This window comes from Anopheles coustani, chromosome 2 (assembly GCF_943734705.1).
Source record: "Anopheles coustani chromosome 2, idAnoCousDA_361_x.2, whole genome shotgun sequence".
Classification (NCBI taxonomy): Eukaryota; Metazoa; Arthropoda; class Insecta; order Diptera; family Culicidae; genus Anopheles; species Anopheles coustani.
In genome coordinates this window covers 59,339,680-59,361,000 of record NC_071289.1, presented here as the reverse complement: position 1 = coordinate 59,361,000, position 21,321 = coordinate 59,339,680, and the positions used below count along the sequence as shown (strand labels likewise).

The window sequence follows — 21,321 nt, the reverse complement described above, 5'->3', positions numbered from 1 at the left end:
AAGAGTTTAATGGTGCGCTGTGTGTGTCGTTGGGCAGTGGAATGCAGTCGGTTTCCTGTATCTTTGGTAGATCAACAAAGATTTTCAACACAACTGTAAGACGACAGGTGAAGCATTCATGAACATTTACATCAACAACCAATACACCAGCAAGAGAAGAACACACACAGAAACAAAAAAACTGTTTGCTTCACCAACCGAGAACTGGCGGCCAAATTTTCTGACCCGCGCGAGGGTTTCTTACTGGCGAAGGATTAATTACTACGCAGGCGATACGCAAAGTATGCGAGCAATCAAGCGAACCACTGCGTTGCCAGGTAAACCCCAGAAGTGCTTGAATAATCTAAGCCAAACACTAGAAACGGAAAGCAGCAAAGGTTAAACGAAAATCAAGGCCCGCGAATCAGCGAACGTTGAAAAGTGCATTGCCGACCTGGCCGATCAGGCGGGAAGCGGCCCTTGATAGTGACGGTCAGAACAAGCTAAATGGCAACTCCACTCCGCCAACCCTTTTCGCGTTTCGAGTTTTTATTGCTGCGGTACGGATTTTCCTTTACGCAACGCCAGCTCCATCGACTTCCACACGCAACCGGTGCGGGGTACGTTCGTGCGCGGGCGTTGCGGAAATTGTTTACATGTGCAAATGTGCGTTCGGAGGTGGAATGGAAAATGGATCAGCGGGAAATTCAATGTCGATCGAGCATCGCGAGTTTGCCTACCCCAAGCGAGTATTATGGCCTTGAATGTTCCAGCGTGATGCAATCCTCGGCAGAGGATGGGTTTGGGGACGTGGCGTTGGTGGTGGTGCTCCAGCAAAATCCATCCAGGAAATTCTGCGTTCTTCAATTTCGTAACATTAGCTAACGCCAGCGGATGAGAGGAAGTTAATTAGTGATTAAAAACAAAGCTTTCAAGCGCAAAAACTAAAGGTAACTGTTTCTACGCAGTTCTTAACGTACATGTAGCCTATAGGAGAACACGGGGCAATATGATCCATTATCAATGTAAAAAAGCATTCAGTATCCGATGTAAATACATCAATTTCTGTAATTTTGTGCAAAATGTTGGTAAATAAAATAGCTCAACATTTGAAAATATTATCATAGATATCTAAAATGATAAAAATCTCGTTTCGGTTACCTTGATCAATGCATTGCATAAAGAGGTCCGCGGGGGGTCTGCGACAGCCCAGCGGTAGCGCCGGTTAGAAAAATCGGACCATCGGGGTCCAATCGGACCCTCTCTGACTATCCACGTACACATAGGGTAAAAAGTCTCGTAAGCCCTTAACGGGGCAGGCATGACCAACAAGTTCGTTACGCCAAGAAGAAAAAGAAGAATAAAGAGGTGGTTAACAAAATTGAAATGTTTATATGATGCAACATTATATAAACATGCATATACATTATTAAAAACAGAATTCCGATTTTGAGATAATTTAATTCAAATTATAAAACTATGGTTTATGTAAGGAAATTACTCAAGTAAGACCGATTTGTTTACCACTTCAAGAAGTAAAGTTCTTTTCATTTTTTTATTTCAATATTTGTTTGTAAGTAAGATGTACAAACATTTCTGCTGTCACTTTACAAAAATGGCCTGCAATAGAACTCTTAAAATGCTTGATTTCTGTTGCAACTTTGACAATGTTTAAAACGTTCAAAACTCACCTGTTTCGTAAGCATATTGATCGCAGCGTAGAAAGACATTGGATGTATGTTTTAGAAATACTTTTTAAAATACTTAGTATTTCTATTTGTTCAATTTGCTGTGCTTATGACGAAAAGCATTGCATAAATTGATGGTTCAAGCAAGAAGTTAAATATTTTCCTTGGAAAAAGATTATTGCCCCATCGTCCGCTACATAGATTTATTTTTAAGACATGTACTCCTCCTCCTCCTCGCCGTTCCCGTTCGTGCAACATCAAACATTATCCGGCTGCCTTATTATAATCAACCATATTGCGCCAAATTACCCACCACCCGGCGCCCGGGGTCGGCGGATCTTGGGGATATTCCGAGATTTAATTTGCGCATCGGATGAATTTTCAAGACCATCCCGATCATTTTCCCTCCGAGTGAAGTCTGTCGTAATCGATACGGGGTGGAAAGGCAAGAGAAAAAAAAGCACCGCGTTCGTAAGTAACATGCAAAAAAGTGGTTTAATTAATTAGTCAGTAGCAAACCAACTGGTTCTTCCATGACGTGCCATAAACTGCCGCCATCAACAACACCGTCGCCGCAACGCCTATGCAAAGCCACGGGTATTTTGGGTGGAGTAGTGGACGATGCTTCCTCCGAACAAGGTTAAGATCCTCGACGGGCCCGAAGATACGGAGGATCGGGTCGTAAAGATTTGCCACGGCCTCATCAGAGAGGCCCCGAGAGGTAAATTGCCCGCTCGGAAACCACGATCGTCACGCAAACCCGGCGCCAACACCGTCAAACCTTGCCTGGGCCTCGCCTTGGAGAAAATTATATTAAAGAAAGCAAAAGCTTTTCACCTTCACCCAGTAAGAGCAGCGTGTCCCTTGACGCCGAGACGTTGCCTATCCTCCTTCGTCGTTACAATCAATAGTCGAAAACGTTGGCGCGGGTCAGCAATTGCTGTCTCCCAGCGTCCATTTATTGTCCTCCCTTTTTCCGCCATTGCATGCAGTATGGCGGAGAAATTGTTATAAATGGTCAGGGTGAGAACACGCACACGCGGAATAAAACTGTAAAACTTATCGCCTGAAATTATGATCCTACCGTAGCAATTATCGTCCTTAGTGTCGGCTTACGCGGGCTTCGTGTACGGTCAACCGGTCCACGCCCGGTGGTTGCCGTTTTCTGCAGTGACCTTTTCGCCAACACGCCCCACAAGGGGCCGCACTGGTTCGAGCTGTCGAGCTTTGCTGACGCGACCCCCGAGTATCACGTAGTGAAGCCGAACCAAAAAGTGAAGAAACCCCTCGCTTTATCTCAACCCAGAAAGTCCTTTGTTCGGTTGGACTAGCAAAGAAGCTTGCCTGACCCGTTCGAAGCACACAAAATTGAGCCATTCCAACGCGAACGTCTACGACTATCAGTTTCCCAGGAGGCCAAAGAAACTGTGGACAGAAAAACTAGCACCCACTCTCTTCCCTTTAGGATGTAGGGCACTTTTTGACTTGAACAAACAACGCAGGTCAGGTCGGAGTGTCAACGTGATCGCATGCCAACTGACAGTTGAACCGAAGATCGAAAAAAATGGTTTACGTCTTCATACGCTCCCGCTTAAAGTGGCTCCAAGTGGCCAACTTGGAGTTAATGGAAATATAATAATGTTAATAATAATAAAGCAACACCGGTCTCAACGGGCTGAAGTGCCTGTTTTCGCGCTCGTTTGGCTATCGGCATTCTTTTTAACCGTGTGAGTTGATGTCACTTCTCCCGGCATGAGCAGCCAAGGTCACATCAACATAAAGACAACGCACCGAGTGGTCCATTTTTGGTGCGCACTCGGGTCAAGCGCGTTTGGAAGAGGAAGGGTGCGGGGAGAGTGGTGTATAATTTATGCTCGTACGTTGCGCCGGTCTCCTGGTGGTCTTGTTGTTGTTGTGTGCAAGTACCCTCTTGCTTTCTCCAACGGGATGGCGAGGCGCAGCATCCACCGGCGGCGGATGGGAAGTGTACGCAATGTTTCTCACGTTGCCGGAAAAAAAGGTGCGAACTGTCGGACGGTTGTAGGTGCTCGGCAGGGTTATGTAACCGGGCTGACCTCGAATTCCGCGATCTACGCCCTGTCGATGTTTCATCCGGATTGAATGTTTGCTTATGCGGCTGAATTCCGACCGCTTGGAAGGGTTATCATTATTTGAAAACAAAAACGAATCATTCACACCTCCTTATCTTATCTTCTCATAACTAGCGTTAAGCTATTCTCAAACATCATCGACCCTCACCGGCCTGTGTTCCTGTTCCGTTTCAGATCTCAGCGCCCCGAGAACCAGCAGTAGTAGATGCGCTCCGCCAACCGATTCCATCGAACAGTAACGAGCAAACCGGCGACGTCATTCATCACAATCCGGCCGAACCGCGCCACAACCCGAGCCCTCAACAACGCACCCCGTCGGCAGTAGTGCGACCGGAACGACGCAGCAACACCGGATACGATGGGATTGCACAAAAACTACTTCAAAGTCGGACAAAATGCTAGCAATCAGCTGTTCGGTCTGCCGCCCAGCCAGGGCGGTCCGACGCCGCTATCGATGCTCATTTCTCAGGGAGCGAAGTTCAACAACAGTGAGTGAAGTATTTCCTTCTATTTAATTTAATTTCGATTTCATTCGCATTCCGAATCGGTTGATATTTTGCAATATGGTATAATTTTTTATACTTTCTGTTTTTATTATTATCTTCTAAACGTTTTTAACACCAAAAAGTACTTGAAACCAATCTTAACGCTACAACTCTTGATAACAAGGCTGCGATTAAATAAAATATCGAAAACCCCGCGAGCGGTGCCGTAACGGTCGTTTTTTCGCGCGCATTCAAACGCGGAGCTCTGCAGCGCTCGCCGCGGTACGAACATTTGTATGGTTTTGCGGCCAAATTTACGCGTCGCTATCGAAACATTGCCCTGCGCAATCGCAACGCTCCATTTTTGCTCTCTCTCTTCGTGCCTTAAACTAATGAGTAAGGAAAATTACGAGCCTTGGTGACGCTTGGCTCTGCCTACTCGCAATGGGAAAACCAGCAATGGCGTTCCCGGTAGGCGCAATTTTTGTCGAGGCACAGGTCGTCCCTTCGAGCTTGTCCTGCCTACTTTTGCAGGATGCTTGGGAGAATTGCGATCTGCCTCCATTTCCATCGTTCCATTGTGGTGATGAAGGTGATTTAAGGATGGGGATTCAACTAAGAAGGAAAATGGTTCATTAAATTCTTTACATAAATTAAACACTACCTGTAAATACATTGTCTCACAACCGTGTACCACATTACATTATTTCTTCATCAAGATTGATTATTATTTATGGTGTTGTCGGCTGCTGCTTATGTTCACACGAGCTTACGAAGGATTTATTAAATTGCCGAATCCATTAAATACAGTCAGTTTTGAAAGGGCAAAGTGGATTTGTTATTTTGTCAAACGACTGAAAGGTCGACATCTGTTTACTTTAGAAAGTATCCTTCATTTCCTTCAAGGAGGAATTTAAATGGTAGCAAAGATAACAAATCAATTATCCCAGTGTTACAGTAAATGGCATTATGAAAACTGTGATTCAACACAACCTTGTAGTCGGCTCGTTCCAAACAATTTGCACATTTAGCCCTCGAATCGAGCTCGCAGTCATGTTCTATACGACTATCCTAATTATATAGTTAGAACAAAACAAGAAAACCTCACCACGAACCATCATTATCGAATTGTTCCAAAGTATCAACACCAGTTGAACACCGCCACTGAAAGGTCTCAGACACACCTACGGTCGTTAACCGGTGGTTTGTTAAACTCTGAGCGGTACGTGTCTTAATCCGCGCCGCTCGCCCCAGGGGTGTTACAACCCCGCACGGCAGCTTGATTTAGACATGGATACGTTTCACCTGCCAAAATCGATTAATGGAACAACAACCGTTCTTTATCCTCCGAACAGAGAACCAAAGGAAGAAAAAACCCGTTGATGACGCTAAAAGCGTGGACAACATGCTCTTGACTCAGTTGGCAGCAGCGATTAGCCCTCGAGTTGAAGAGGGGCGGAGGATCTTGCGCCCAAACACTTCACAGTTACAGATACTTCGGTTTGGAAAATCCCCTTTTTTGCGCTACTCCCCGCTGGTTTCCTTGGCTCGGGTAGATGACTCGCGAGAACGTTAATCAAATCAGCATCGACCCAACATATGAACCATCTCGGGTGCGATGATCGGTGGAATTAAATTAACACCCCAGCATCCCGGCATGGCCTCTTTGCGCACATTTGGCGGGTACTAGCTAAGTGCAGCTCTCTCCTCCTCAATGATCGCGTTGGTAAACAGGAGCCACAGCAAAAAATAGCTCAACCATCTTGCCAAAATTTGCTAAGCGATCGGCATCATCTCCGATCCCGCCTGGTGCCTTATGGTGTATGGGTGAAGTGCGCCACTTGATGTGTTTCGTCGGACCAGACGATCGAATTCTCGGACCGGATACCTGAATGAGTTTCCTCTCCGTACTCTACGCATATTTGCTCAGCCTCCCGAAACCGAAACCGAGGTGTTGGGTTGGTGGACTGACCTTCAGTCTGCCGCCAGACACTCACGATGCTCCGTACTTCCATCCAATATGGGTCTTTTGGCGTCATATTTCGGTTAGGTAGGTGAAGTTCTGGCTCAATTTCGACCGTGTCCAATTGGCCGACGGTCTCCTCGTTCGGCAAATTACGGCTAATGACGATTGTTCATTACATTAATGCTCCTGGGCTGGCGATCGTCTGCTCACCGGTCCACCGGTGATGGTCGGGGAACTCCAAAGTCCGCTCGAAATGATGAACATTACGGGCAAATATTTGATCATCGCAAGCAAACGGAACCGACGGAACTGGACAACGTGAGCTTCTGGCGCAAAGGATGGGCTACGTCAAGCGATGCGAAAGTGCGCCCACTGTGCCACGCCAATACCAACGCGACCGAAGCAATCGCCACGCTGGGAACTTGCGGTGTGTGTACACATACGCCGGGGCCCCCTCAATTCCTAGCTCTATTCAAACGTCCCATATCCGATTCTCGTTGTCGTCACACGGTAACAGGGGACATTCTGGACACCCTGCTGGAAGCCAAACTAGGGTTCAACTGTTTGGCGTATGAGTTAGCAGTTTTTCTGCGATTTGCGGTTTGCTAAATTCAAACACACTATCAACTATCGATGGCGTACGCTTTCGCTGGTTTGGAGCCGCAACATTGTCACAATATGGCACATGTTTGGATAATTAATTACACATTTTATATAAGTTAGTTAGGCGTTCAAGGTTCAATGCGATTGTTAAATACAATTCCGCACAAAATTATTTTAATATACGCTGCTGACAACAAGACTCAGTTTTCAACGCCACTCTTTTTTATCTAAAGGTCGTTTATAGTATTTTTTATTTAGTATTTTTAGTATTTTATTTAGTTTATAGTAACACAAAATTACTCTTTTGGACTATTAAGCAGTTTCTAGCTTTCAACTAACAACAACAGTTTTGATTTTAATAAAAGATTGTCAAATTCGTCTGACACTTCATTAACTGTAATCTTTAAATGTTTTTACAATTTTAAAATAGTACATGAAGCTGAGATGTAAACAATTTCGGATTTTTAGTTTTAGGAGACTAAATGTGTACTTTTTGACTATATTACTATAATCGATGTTTACATATATCCCAATTGTTTCACAAATCAACTTATTTTATTCTTCTGCGATTATTGTTTGAGGAATAGATAAGAGTAAGAGCAAACATCCCAGAGAATTAAATAGAAAAAAAATTACCTTAGATTATTCTCACTGATTAACTTTTGATGCATGAAATACCTAGTTGATTTATTTTGGAATATATCTTTGTTACAAGCATTTTCTATAAACCTTGTAACGGTAATGCTGAATTCTTTACTCAAGCTGCAATTTTCAGTAATCTTTGAAAATAATAATTCCATTTTCACTTTCACTCGACCTCATATCGGGCCATGAGAGCAAAGCCCCAGAAGAATCAATCAACTAAGTTGCTGTGGCACAATTTCATCATCTACCGCTACACTATCACCGCTACCTCTTCGAGCAATGAACTTTGTGAGAAAACTTGCTGGTAGAAAAACACACACCTCAACGGTGTAACGCGACGTGGCGAGCTAAATCGTAAACAAACCATTTAAAGCACGCGCGGGAAATTCTTGGGCAATTCCCCGATCGATCTAATGCATCGGCTCTTTAACCTGAAAACCGAAACACCGGTGAGCGCCAGCGGACGCTAACCCAATGCACCAGTCTCTAGGGAAACCGGTCAATGCAGCTGCCGTTTGTGGTCCGGTGGAAAATGTTTCTGCAGCAGTCCGATCATTCATCCACCTTACATAACTGCTTGCTGATCGGCACCCGCTCTCGGTATGCACTTCCCACCCGTCCCAGTACCAGCCGCCGTATGCATTGGGCCGACATTTTCCGACTTAAAAGCAGAAGGATGCAGAGGCGGCCAGCACCAGTTCGAGCCGATGGAACGCACGTACGCCGGAGCTTTAACTTGACACCGTTCAAGGAGAAAGATAGTTGGTGGAGATGAAAAAGAGGAATAAAACCGGCCACTCGACACCATATGGCGAATTCATCGTGACCAACGAAGGTTCGATTAGGTCGAGCCCTGATGAAACGTAATGAAACTGGCCTTTCTTCTAAGCTGCCTTGCTGGATGCAGGCGAGTCTAACCGGTAGGTCACACAAATCGATTGCATTCAACACGATCGTCGGTAACGTGATCGTTGGCTATATTTCTGCAAACACCTCCGGGAGACACGGTCAGGCCGAGAGTATCACGAACCTTCTCCGACACTTACTTCAAAACCCGGAGTTGATGTCAGAGGGATATGGGAGCGTTAAACAGGGTGATTAGCAACCCGCTGAGCTAACGTACACGAACAGCTGGTGAACCTCAAATCGTGATGTGTTATTTCTTAAGTAGATTAACGAGTAGATTTATCTTTTTCGTCTCACAAAAATACTGACATTATTCATAATAGAACTGGTATGGATTTCACATTGATACAATAGTCCCAATATTTATCTATAACCTCAACTTTATTGCGTTAACCAGCGAAACATGGCTGAATAGTGGAGAAGCTGTGACCTTAAAATGTACCTCGGGAAGAAAGGCAAACCTGTACTGGTAACCTCATTTCACTTGCCAAATAATCACGAACCACAACATTGCTGCGTTCCCTCGAGGTACCGAAAAAGGATGCATAGGAAAGCGGCATTTGTTCTTGTTTGATTTGTTGGATCCCCCGCCGTGGGTTAGCCACGCAATACCTGACCTGTTTAAAGCCTGTTTTGCGAAGCCCAATTATATAACCGAAAATTTACGCACCCAACCGTTATGCCACGTTCGATTCCAGTTTGAAGCTGCCTCAAACGCACGCCGGACAACGTGCACTCGTCCTGATTCTCGTCGTCGTCGTCGGTGGGTGCAACTTAACGCGAGACATTCAATCTGCGAGCAATAAGAGTTGACGGTTTGGGATTGAAACTCCAGTCCGCAGGGGCTGATGTAATTACTATTCAATTAACGCAATGCGCTCTGGTAGATCTGAAGAGACCCAGCCTGATAGCCGCTTAGTCGACACCCGACCAGAGGTTACGGTAACACAAACTGATCCTGCTCGGTGTCGTCGTCGCTGTTGTCGCCTGTGCAACGGGAACTTGGATCTTCGAGGACACGGTTGGAACACGTTCAACCACAAGTGGACCCTTGTGCAAGGGCAAACGGTGCCCTTTTTAAGTGCGGTAACCCAACCCGATCTGCGGGAGTTCCGATATGATTATAGGTCTCCGATCGTGCTGGGAGCTGCGTGCGTTTGGATTAGCATCGATTAGGTACGGTCACACGAGACGAACCTTTGATGGCGAACCTTTCGCACACTATTACAAACGAATGCCAAAAAAAGGTTCGCCGAACCTTATAGCGTTCACACGTAACGAATCTTTGATGTAGTTTCATTGATAGTTGGTAAGAATAAATCAAAGTAAGCATTGTAAACAAATGGGGAAATCGAACGGAACGTCAAAAAGGTTCGCGGCAAAGGTTCGTGCTATCCACCAAAATCGGTGAACCTTTTCTGCTCGAAAAAGGTTCTCGAACTCTGCTCGATTCACTAACACATTCAAGAAAAGGTTCGCCGAGCGTCCAAATTCGAGCAGGGTTCGTCTCGTGTGACCGTACCTATTAAGTTCGCCAGCTGGAGGTCAACTGGATGATGTCGGCCCCCAGGCTAACCGTGAAGTTCGAAAGGACTAAGGGACGCCCCGTTTTTTTCTAATCGTTGGTAGCGTGCTTACTGAAATCAATGCTCTCTTCCATAGCAATCGCCATGGTCGCTATAAACCGGTCACAATGTGGGAGAAATTGCAGTACACGGTTGTAAAGCATCAAGTGAGGGAGTTTTATGCCTTAGATAATTACCCCTCGATCGCTTCCGTGAGTGCCCTGCGCGAAGGACGACGATTGATGTGGCATTTTGCATACCTGCTCATTAACAAGCATAGGTGTTGGACGGGTACAATTTTTTATGGTGTTAAACTACAATGGTTGGTACCTAGAATTGCATCGCTCACATCAAATTAGCAATTGAATGCAACAAGTACTCTTGCAACAGGAAAAATCTTTCCAGGAAACTTCAGTTGTCTTCAGACATTTGATTAAGATGGCAGTGTAATGTGTAAACCAGATAAGCTATGTGCAGTTATCTTATCAAATAAACTTCTTTTGTATTTGACTCCACTAAGCCGCATGCCTCTCCAAAATATTTGATCAAACCTTCATCAATTATAACTATCTACACACCGTACTGATAAGCGCATTCATCACTCCATAATATGGAAAGTATCTACAAGTACAAGCATACGCTTAGAAGAGTATTAAACTTTCGCAGACAGCCTCACAGAAAACAAAACAAAATCGCAAATTGCTCAAATTGCGCAAAATATTCTACGTATAGGTTTGTGGTGTAAACCGAAACCTATCTAAAACCAATGTAATAGGATTCTAATTATGTCCAAAATAAGAAATAAACAATCTGTGACTGTAACTGTAAGTAAGTTCAACAAATTAATTTGACATCGTAGGTTTGTTAAGTTATGTACGTCCTTTCCCAAATGAGATACATGATTTTTTCTCCAGTATTGTGCAAATTCTCATCAAATCTACCGACGCCCAATTTGGAATTAACAATAAAGTTAACTAAATTAAGCAACATCAACTGTAATACGAAAACATGTCAGTTGAACCAGTTGGTTTCTAACATACATTATAAGGGATAAATTTTATCAAAATAGCTACTTCAAGTATCAGTCCAAAGCTACCTGCTTATAAACACTGTTGTTATATTTAAATAACCAGAGTACGCCAAACTAATTGATTTCCCCAACTATTTTACCATCAAAGCCTTTAATGCGTTGAATAAACAATAAAGAAGGAATCACATTTCGTTAGTGGATGGTCGAGAATCATTGTATGACTTAACCATGGGATGAGCAAACCTCAAGCAAACAGTAGAGTTCCCTCTGTGCATGTGGTAAATTGCTCCAAAGGGCGTCTTCCACAATTCCGTGGGAAAATCCCCTCTGACGTTCGTTTCTCCATTGAAGTGCAATCCGAGTACGTACATGTAAATGCACCAACTGCATCTAACGCTTGCAAACATCCTTCCACACCACACAACAAAGCAAGGAGAGTTCTGCTTCCGGATGACGTATGTGCTGTTGTTTTGCACTTCCTGGTACTGTCTCCATCCGCAAGACATCTTTCCGTCTGACCGGTGATATCCCGCCGAGCTCCGGAGGTGGTTTCTTTGGTTAATCTTCCCCTCCATCACGAGCTAACCTTTCCGTGTTTAGCAACACACACTCCTAGGATTAGGACGTTCTTGAACGTCGTCGTCGAGGGAAGATTATGTGGTTGTGGTTTCTCCGTACGGTAATTAAATTGTACCATTGCTGAGTTGCCCTTTAACCTGCCGGTGGCGTAGGATTGGCTCCGTTGCACAAATGCACCAGTCGATGCACAAAGGCAACACAAGGAACGGGTTTGCTTGACCGTTTGACGTAGGGTTTTGTCGATTGGTTTTGGTCATCAATCACCCTTCGATAGGTGAGATTAGGCCATGGTGAAGGACTGTCAGCTTCCACCCTATGGTTGATTAATGCTTTGGCGTGAATATATAAATAGATATTTAAAAAATGGTCAAAACTACCAGCTAAGTCGACAGATACTTCTCTTTAGAAAGATGTTTGAGTGTTTTATTTGTAAAATTTATTGACTTAAAAATCTATTGCAAACTTTAGGTTTTCTATTTTCAACCTTTTTTCTCATTTTAAGACTTCTAAAAATAATTCTTCATTGTATTTCTGCTCACTGGGTTGTATGCGCTTTATTTTATTCGCAGATCGTATCGCGGTGATTGTCTTTGGAATTGTCACACTCATTGCCGGCGTTGTACTATCTTCCGTTCCATGGCTGAACATTTTCATCATGAAGGTAAGGATCGATTAGATCGCGGTTTCTAAATCATAGAAAATTTCAGAATCTTTAGTACAACCACCGTTTGCGTTTTCCTTTTCCAGAATCTGAGACTCTGGAACGGTACGATAAGTTTTCATTACTGGCAGCGTCCGGGCGTCACTAGGCTTACTAAGGTGTACATTTTTAACGTTACAAATCCGGAGGGATTCCTTGCCGGTGAAAAGCCAAAATTAGTTGAAGTAGGACCGTTCGTGTACAGGTAAGTGTCCAGAAGCGATTAAAATTAGAATACGTTACACGCGCCCCTGGTGCACGGTGTACCTAATAGTACACCAATGTCTATTTATATCCTCAATCAATGGGAGCGGCAGCAATTCGTAGAATTGACAGCAAACAGGTTGATCGTAAATCTCAATCAAACTCGTGTCCCGGGCCTCGTTAACAATCACGTTTTTACTTCCCTTCCTACCGGATGCTATCTTCCACTCAACACTCATTAAGGGTGTTGTACAAAATAGTGGATATTCCCGATTTCATCCGCTAGGGGTTACGTTCGCCCTGAGAGTTTTCTAGTGCACGAGAACATTCGCACTCCGGTTCAGGGAAGAGAAGGTGGTGCTTTGGTGCAATTAATTCATTCCAACTGCTAATACGGCTGTTTGTTGTTGTCATCGACATTCGAAAGAGAAAAACAAAACAAAAGGGCCAGGAATCACCGACTCATGGAATCCCGAGCTTCTACAGCCGTTAGCAGATCGCTATCTGTAAATTCGCAGAAATACTCCTTCTTGAAATTATTATAACAGGAGAAATTATTATCTCCCATTAAAAACCTATCAGTTCGGAAATAGATCATGTAAAGACACCTACTTCAACGGAATCAAATTAAAACTAGAATAAGTGTTGGGATCCCAAATAGATCGCCTAGTCATCTGATTGCCTCCGGCTGCAAAAGTCCCAGGAGTTCATCGGTCAATGTATCCGCTGGCCCCGTTCAAGTACAACAAGTTTTAACTTTGTAGTGTAGAATGCCACACCAAGCTACACACCTTCTCAACAAAGCGTACCAGTACGCATCAAAGGCATCCCCACTCCGTGTAAGGCGTCGCTCCGGTGGATTAGTTTATTAGACAGCTAATTGCCGTAGCCGGCTGACCAACGAGGAGCGACGTAGTTCGCAGTACAGTGACGATTTCAATGACCGATGTAGGGAAGATCAGGGCCATCCGGTATTGCCTGCATGGTGGTCCTGCCCTGTCGAACAGTGTCTAGATTGTTTGCTTCCTTCCTAATGACACAGCTTGTGATGCATTCGGTTTCGATTTCCATCTCACCAGGGAAGATATGGAGAAAGTGAACATCAAGTTTCACGATAACCACACCGTTACGTACCAGCACAAGAAGATTCTGCAGTTTGTTCCTGAGCTTAGCGTAGACAAGAACCTCCGAATTACGACACCAAATATTCCACTGCTGGTAAGTCGTTTATTTCTCTCGAAACGTATTTTGTTGATGTTTGTAGACGTGCAGAAGGTCATTTCTAACTTAATTTTAAAATCCATCCTTCAACAGACTATCTCGACCCAAAGCAAGTACATCTCGTTTATAGTCTCGAAAATGATCTCCGTCGTACTAACGGCGACCAAATACAAACCGTTCATTTCACTGACGGCAGACGAGCTGGTATTTGGTTACGACGATACGCTCGTCAGTCTGGCCCATCGATACTACCCCCGAAACCGACGGCCCATGGAAAAGATGGGCCTGCTAAATGGGGTAAGTCATTTTCGTCCGCCCATTTCTGTCCATAACCACCACCGAAGACGAGGATTTGCGGTCCTCGACGAAAACTCTCCCGCCGATCATGCTTCCGCACAGACTCCTAGACTTCAATGAACAAAAACACTCCTGGACAATTCCTTCTCGCAATCATCAAATCATCAGCATCGCATCCATACGACCATGAGTGTCATCATTAGCGTTACCCGTCGGAGAAGGGGGAGTGGGGAGGTTTTACCAGCCGATTACCAGCATTCGTCGTCATTAGTCATAAAGTTCATTGAAGCACTCGATTCCACATGGCCGGTACCGATCATCCAGCAAACCTCCGTTCGGAAAGCATGGCCCTGCGGTGAAGAGGTCTTATCCGGAAGTAGTGTAGAGGCACGCGTGGCCTGAACCACTCTTTGTTACGGTTACGGAGTTTCTCTTCTTTTTGTTTAGAATTTTCTGTGTCTCTTTTTCTCTCTTTCTCTTTCTCTCTCCATGTTTCAAAATGCATTGCAGGCATCCCGGGTAATACTGATCTCATCGACGTCTTCATTAAACCATCAGCATCATCATTATCATCATCATCATCACCACCACCATCTTCATCAATGCACTCCAGTGTCAATTGGATTACTTTAACCATTTCCCAGGCATTTCCTGCGACGGTCCAAAAAGTCCCCCTCCAAGCCACAAGCGGTTCCCAAATCCATTTTCCCCATGTTGCTTACCCCAAGAACCTTTCGGGCACGGGCTTAGATACCGCAAACGTCAAACGGCATTTCATGGATTTACACCTTCATGAGTAACCTAACCTTACTTTACAAACCATTCGCGCGTGAAAACCTTGACTTTTCCAACGTTCTTGTACGAACCTCAGATTAGGTGTTGTGTGTTGGAGAATTTTTCATGAACAAACCATGAACGTTCTGTCTCGGCCCGGTGTGCTTCTCGCGCAGGAGGAAATTTGATTTCATTTTCCGCATTATTCCATTCCCCCATTGTTGCCGCATTGATCGCCAGTAGCCGTTCTCATCGTGCCCAGTGGGAACTAGAAATTGAACACCGCTGGGAAGTGATCGCCAGAGCATTTTTTTTTCGCTTTTCACCCTCCACCATAAAGGGGATTTTCCCAGTTTCTAGAAACCTTGTGTCATAACGTACCACCCCACCACCTCGCACGCACATTATGAAAAGTAACCATCTCGCATTCTTGCTACTTTTCGCGGTGTTAAACGCCATGTTCGACAGGTGTGCATTTATGTGCCGCAAATATTTCCACTATAATTGCGACGCATGTTTGCGAACGCATATTTGCATGGTGGGAAAGGGGAAAATGATAAGGGGGCACAACGTCCGATTTCGTGGCCCCAGCATCATGGATCAGCGAAATACTTTGTATCCGACGGGCGTGTGAATCATGGTGCACTTTTTCGAGAACTGCTCCAGTTTCACGCGCGCCATACCTTATTTGTTTTCATCACACGTACGTGGGAAATGTGCAATCGATGATCAGCACATATCGCTTGCTAAACCATTTACACCAGTTAAAAATAATAAAATCATTACGATTCCCATCGATCGAGTTGCAACCGGTCGGTTGTGAGATAACACCGTTAAGATACGCATCGGTACAACCGTCCAACATATAACAACCGCCATCAGAGATCGTGACCCTGACCGCGGGCGGCTGTAGCAAGTCGGCCTATCAATTATCGATTACGGCATGTGTATGTCGCAACGGGGAGGCACGTATCACGCAGGGGATGTAAACAACACATGCATATGCTTCCACAGCCGCTCTTTATTTCCCTCTCATTGCGTTTCCTCATTTGTTTTGCAACAGTACATTTTATGCTGATGTAAACACATCACTGTAAGAGGGTTTTATCTCATCAGAACATTTTTTAAACGATGTAATAGTATTCCTCCAAGGATCCTAATGATGGAAGTTCAAACCTGGGCACTTTTCGTTGGCATTGAACTTTTGCGAGTAGGACGACATTGACGATTTCTTTCCTGCACCCGATTGATCCGTTGCGATAGACAAACTTTATTTTTCTGTTTGCCGGCGGTTTGCTTGTTTGCTAATGGACTGACATGAACTCCCGCAAACCGATCTTTGTCGAGGCATTGGTGCCACCAGACAGCTTTACGGTGGTCCTTCGATCCTATCGGTATGATCTGGGCGGTTTCACCTCTTGGTGCAAACGCAAGGGAAGCCACACAAACAAACCCATCCAGAAGTGGCCAAACCGCTTTGTCGAGTCGTAAATCATCGGATTGGTCGGTGTTTTCAGAAGCTCGCGCGTGTCATTGAAGATGTCGAAGTTTATGTTATTAATCTCCAGAGCCAAAGAATATAACAGTGTCAAAGTGTCAAATTTCAAAATTGTCTGCCTCGGAAGTGTTTAAAAAACAATTCAAACGATGTTATCATATACCTAGAAAAAGAATAATGTCCTTATAATTAGATAGAAATTAAAAAGTTTAATCAATCAAAAATCCTAATAAGAAATTAAATTTAATTATAGGCAGCCCCTTCTTTTAATTTAGGCCACACTTTGAATGCCTGAAGCCCCCAAATACCGAAAGAATTAATGGTTATCAAACTGGTGGAGGGAAAACAAACCCACACAAGCCCATCAAAAGGATATTAATCAATTTGCGAGAGGCACCGGCGCAATTGATGGCCGGCGAAGGAAGAACCTTGGAGGAGGTGCAAAATATGCATGAAAGTGAGCCTGAATTTCCCACCATCAAATTGTTGCTCGGGACAGTCTTATTAAAACGTTCCGAGCAGAAACGGGCGAGAAGTTTAACATCGTGCCGGAGGGTTCCGGGCAATCGCGGGCGGCCTCATCGAATCGATGGAGCGTATCAAAGAGCCGTGGCTTTACGGGTATTTCTTCCATTTACTCCGAAGCGCCCCGGAGGGCTCGAACTGCTCGGAAAGCAGCCGATCTTTGAAGTCGGCCCGACCCAAACGTGGCGTGGATGCTGTCTCGAGGGTGCCTCCGTAAGAAGGTGAGCCTCGTCAGACTTCCATCCCACCTCCCCACCCTCGGTAGAGGATGGAAGTAAAGGTAAACAAATGATTATTACAAGCCGGTCGCTCGCGTCCCACTCTCGGCGCCGTTGCAAACGCTCTCCCTTTCGTCGTATTATATGCTGATTAAGAGGGCGATAAAATAACTTACCCTACAATGTATATGAATCATCGTTAACAGGGCTCACGCGGCGCTTCGATTACGGCCATCAGGATGGCGAGTTCTCGCCCCGTTCCGCCATTTGTCTCGCCCATACGATTACTTTATCGTTGCGCTGATGAAGGACGTTCTGGAGCTTGAGATAACTGTCTAAGCTTTCTTTGTTTAAGCTTTGTTCCGCTTTTTTCCGACAATCTACGGCCGCCGACTGTCATGCTAATGGGGACTAGAGCTAAGCGGAGGAAAAGTTATGGCACTGCATAAAAGTCGGTCGCATTAGATCGTTCGATGGCGATTGATTTAAATAGAATCGCCAAATGGAGCGCCAGGTGAACCGAGTGGTATGGAGAACCCGGCCTGAACAATCACCTCGTGCAAGTTTGCCACCTAATGGAAATGGAAAACGAATTGTAAATGTTTACCGCCTCTCCGTCGACTCCGCCGGGTTACCGTTTTTTAACGGTTGATATACCAGCGATCAGTAAGCGTGAGAAAATTCCCCGCATTAGCGTGTTGGCAAAACAAGCTGTGACTGTTACGGTTTACATATTCCAACCTCCTCAGCGAGGGAGATCAGTAGTCAAAAAGTCCCGCACGCAGGAAGTACTTAGAATCTTCTCCACAGATCACCATCGATCCCTCACTCAGCTGCTAACCAGTTCACCTACGCGTCTATCACCCTGATAGCAATAGGCGTGCGTGTCTGTGTGTGCGTGCGGAAACTTTCCATCTACTAAGTATGCTAAGTTGATACGAGACGACCCCACGGTCGAGAATTGCATAAGTTTCGCTAGAGGAAATCAATTTAAGCAAGCGTGTCCAGTGCATCCCGATTGTTTTGCTTGTTTAGTGGGAAAACACGATGCCTATTAGAATACCGCAATTATTGCATAACTTTTTTTCCCGGCCACTCCAGGTTTGAATTGCTCCCTACAATACGAATAAAAAATAATAATAAAAAACTGGCAACAAATTTTAATAAACCAAAACAATTTCCCATGGGGTAACGATAGCCAGGGAAGGAATTTTCCGTTTCCAGACGTTTACCGATTGTGCAAGCAATCATTGAAACCGTACGGAACAAACGGTGAACTGGGAAATTAAATGTCGACCCGCGATAATGGTAGCTTGTTCCTGGGGCAATACGTGCCCCTTAAGTGATTGTGTATATTATCAACTCATTTGGTTCATTAAGGTTTAAAGTAGTAACCTGTTAGGGAGTTTTTGCCTTATACTCTAAAAAAAAACGTTGCATTTTAGATAGTTCTTAATCTGGTTGAGGCAAAATGCCCCAGTACAGTACAGGGTTAAATTCAGCATAAGAAAGGAGCAATACGCAGCAAAACAAAGAAGCACTCTCCTTAAATAACCAAATTTGATTCAATTGAAAAGTTCCAATTTTCCTGTGTTTTGACCGTAATTAAATGATATTCAATGCTTTTATTATTCGACATTTTTATTTCGAATTCGTTGTGGTTTGTTTACAAACTGATGTAATTTGCCCCGACCTACGGAGTGCATAATGCCCCCATAAATCCGAGTAATTATGGATACTTACCGAGACTTACTTTTTACATGCAGTTTGAATGTCTGATTCTAATTGACTAAACTATGTATGCCATGTACAAAAGCAGCGAATTTTACACCGTTGATTTCTCAGCGAAGTGATCAGCGAAATTACATCAGAACACGTTCGAACCAGTGATGTTCTTGTTTTGTTTCTATTTCGCTGTAGAGCTATACAAAAACACGTATTTTAGTTCACGCGTACAGGATAACTACTTTTTTAGCTCATAGAACGCATTTTCAATAAGAAATTCTAAAAGGTGCGTTTTGCCTCAGGAATACATACTAAAATGGGTTTTCCTATCTTTAGCGAATGATGTTATGTTGAGATTGAACAATGCACTTCATCGGTTCTGGAACTCATCATCCTTCGCTTTTGCATTGTTTATACTTTCATGCAAAATAAACCAATATCCTTAACCATGTATTACCTTCTCAAACCATGTACTAATTGACATTTTGCTTGTTTTTTTCCCCCAAAACCCACCTCCCATTTTCCCATTTGTTATTTGTGTTTTTCTTAATTTGTTTTTCCTATAATTGTTTATACCTTTATTTCGTCCCTCCCCACTCACCGACGCGCTTCTGACAATCCAAAACAACCGTCCCGTTTTCTTTTCTTTTTCCGTTTTTTTCTTTCTTCGTCTTCTTATGTTTTTAATCAAACATAAAAACCAAAAACCCCAACCATTTGTCGTATTTTGTTGCAAACCCCCCAAAACCCGGCACCAAACGCTTCGGAATGTTGCGAAACGTGCAGCGAAACGGTACGCTCACCGAGTACGCGACGATGCACACCGGACACACGGGCATGGAGAAGTTCGGCTACTTCGACAAGCTGAACGGCCTGGACCATCTGCCGCACTGGGACGGCGAACCGTGCCGGAGCATCGAGGCGTCGGAGGGAAGCTTCTTTCCACCGCGCGACATCACCGGCAAGGACACAGTGTACATTTACGATAAGGATCTCTGCCGGACGTTGCCACTGGTCTACCGGGAGCCGGTCGAGAAGGATGGTATGTGTGGGAGAACAACCCGCTTGTGTAGATTGCACGTCTCAATTTTGGTTTCTAATTTCCACGCCTCGATAGGCATAGCGGCCGATCTGTACACACTTGCGGAGGATTCCTACGGGCCACCGAACGAAAACAACAGCTGCTTTGATCACTCGGATTATAAGAAGTACCACGGGTTGCAGAACATCAGTCCTTGTCAATATGGTGAGGGAGTTCGCCGAATATAACGCCTTGGGAGGTCCTACTATAAACAGCCTTTTAACGGCTTGATGTACTTGTCTCTTATAGGCGCACCTGTCTACATCTCGAACCCGCACTTCTTCCAGTCCGATCCCAAACTGCTGGACGCCGTGGAAGGACTGGAACCGAACGAGGAGAAGCACAAAACGTATTTCAAAATTCAACCCGTAAGTGTGTCCATCGTCAGGATGGCGCGTAATGCGAGATACTAACGATAGTCCATTCTTCCATAGAAACTGGGCGTCCCGCTGGAGGGTCAGGTACGAGTGCAGCTCAATATTCTAGTCGAGAAAGCACCGAACGTGTTGGCAACCAAAGACTTTCGTGATTTCGTATTTCCCATCATGTGGCTCGAGGAGGTAGGCGGCTCGGAACTGTGGGTCTGCAATGGGTGGAAAATGTTTAATGTTTTATCGTCTTACCGCACATGCTACAGGGTGTCAGTGAGCTAACGCCTCCCATCAGACGCTGGATTTACCTGGCAACGGTGTTTGCCCCGACGGCGCTCCCCATCCTGTCCTACGGCATGATACTGACCGGAGCCTTCGCCATGATATACGTCTTCGTGCGGGCGTACAAGAACTTCGTCTTCACCGAAGATCCGACGACGGAGCTGATCGACATGGGTCGACGATCGCTGCGACGTGGTAGCCATCTGATCCACAATGGTCAGCAGCGGATACTGCACCGGGACAGCTACATCCTACTGAAGGCAAACGGTACGGTGGCGACGGTTTCCGACGAGGTGGACGATACCGGCTCCAGTGCGGTTGCCGCCGACGCCCACGCGATCAACAACAACCACCTGCTGCACAACCACAACCTGCTGCAAAGTCATCATCATCTGTACATTCAACCGAAGGACCAAAGTCTATTGACGGAGGTGGATTCGCCCGCCTAGGAGGACCGCTGCGGGGAAAGACCAGCACGAACAACGCCTTTTTCTAATGTTAAAGAAGAAAAAAATAACGATCGACTAGCTTCCTATACAATGATTTTCAACTTTTCCTTGGAACGAACCACCAACGTTCGTTCCAAAACGGTGATAGAGACTGCTGATTATTATTTGTTAAACTACGTTTCGTCGTTTGCTACCTGCGTCTATCTACTTACCTCTAACCGAGCGTTGCGCCGAAGCTCGTTCGCATAAGATTTAGGATTGTACTTCGTGGAGTAAAACCCTCCGGTTCCCCATTCTCTCCGCCCCATAGTGGTAAGGGTCGTCGTGAAGCGGTCAACCGTTTTACGCACTGCCATCGTATTCAGTCTCCAGCTCAACATCTATCCACTACCACCTAGCTCATTGTACTATTTTGTAAG

At 44.9% G+C, this 21,321-nt stretch overlaps 1 protein-coding gene and 1 non-coding gene across 2 annotated transcripts; both read left to right on the top strand.

Annotated features, from left to right (window-relative positions):
• The first annotated feature begins 4,136 nt into the window (after positions 1-4,136).
• On the top strand, positions 4,137-20,902 carry LOC131262485 (scavenger receptor class B member 1). Its single transcript, XM_058264497.1, has 10 exons — positions 4,137-4,266; positions 12,127-12,218; positions 12,305-12,462; positions 13,541-13,679; positions 13,776-13,979; positions 19,506-19,761; positions 19,837-19,965; positions 20,050-20,168; positions 20,235-20,360; positions 20,438-20,902. The coding sequence occupies exons 1-10, from the start codon at positions 4,137-4,139 to the stop codon at positions 20,900-20,902; spliced, it is 1,818 nt and encodes a 605-aa protein (XP_058120480.1).
• On the top strand, positions 4,643-4,825 carry LOC131267905 (U12 minor spliceosomal RNA). Its single transcript, XR_009178481.1, has one exon. It is a non-coding gene; the product is annotated as a U12 minor spliceosomal RNA (small nuclear RNA).
• Positions 20,903-21,321: the final 419 nt, after the last annotated feature.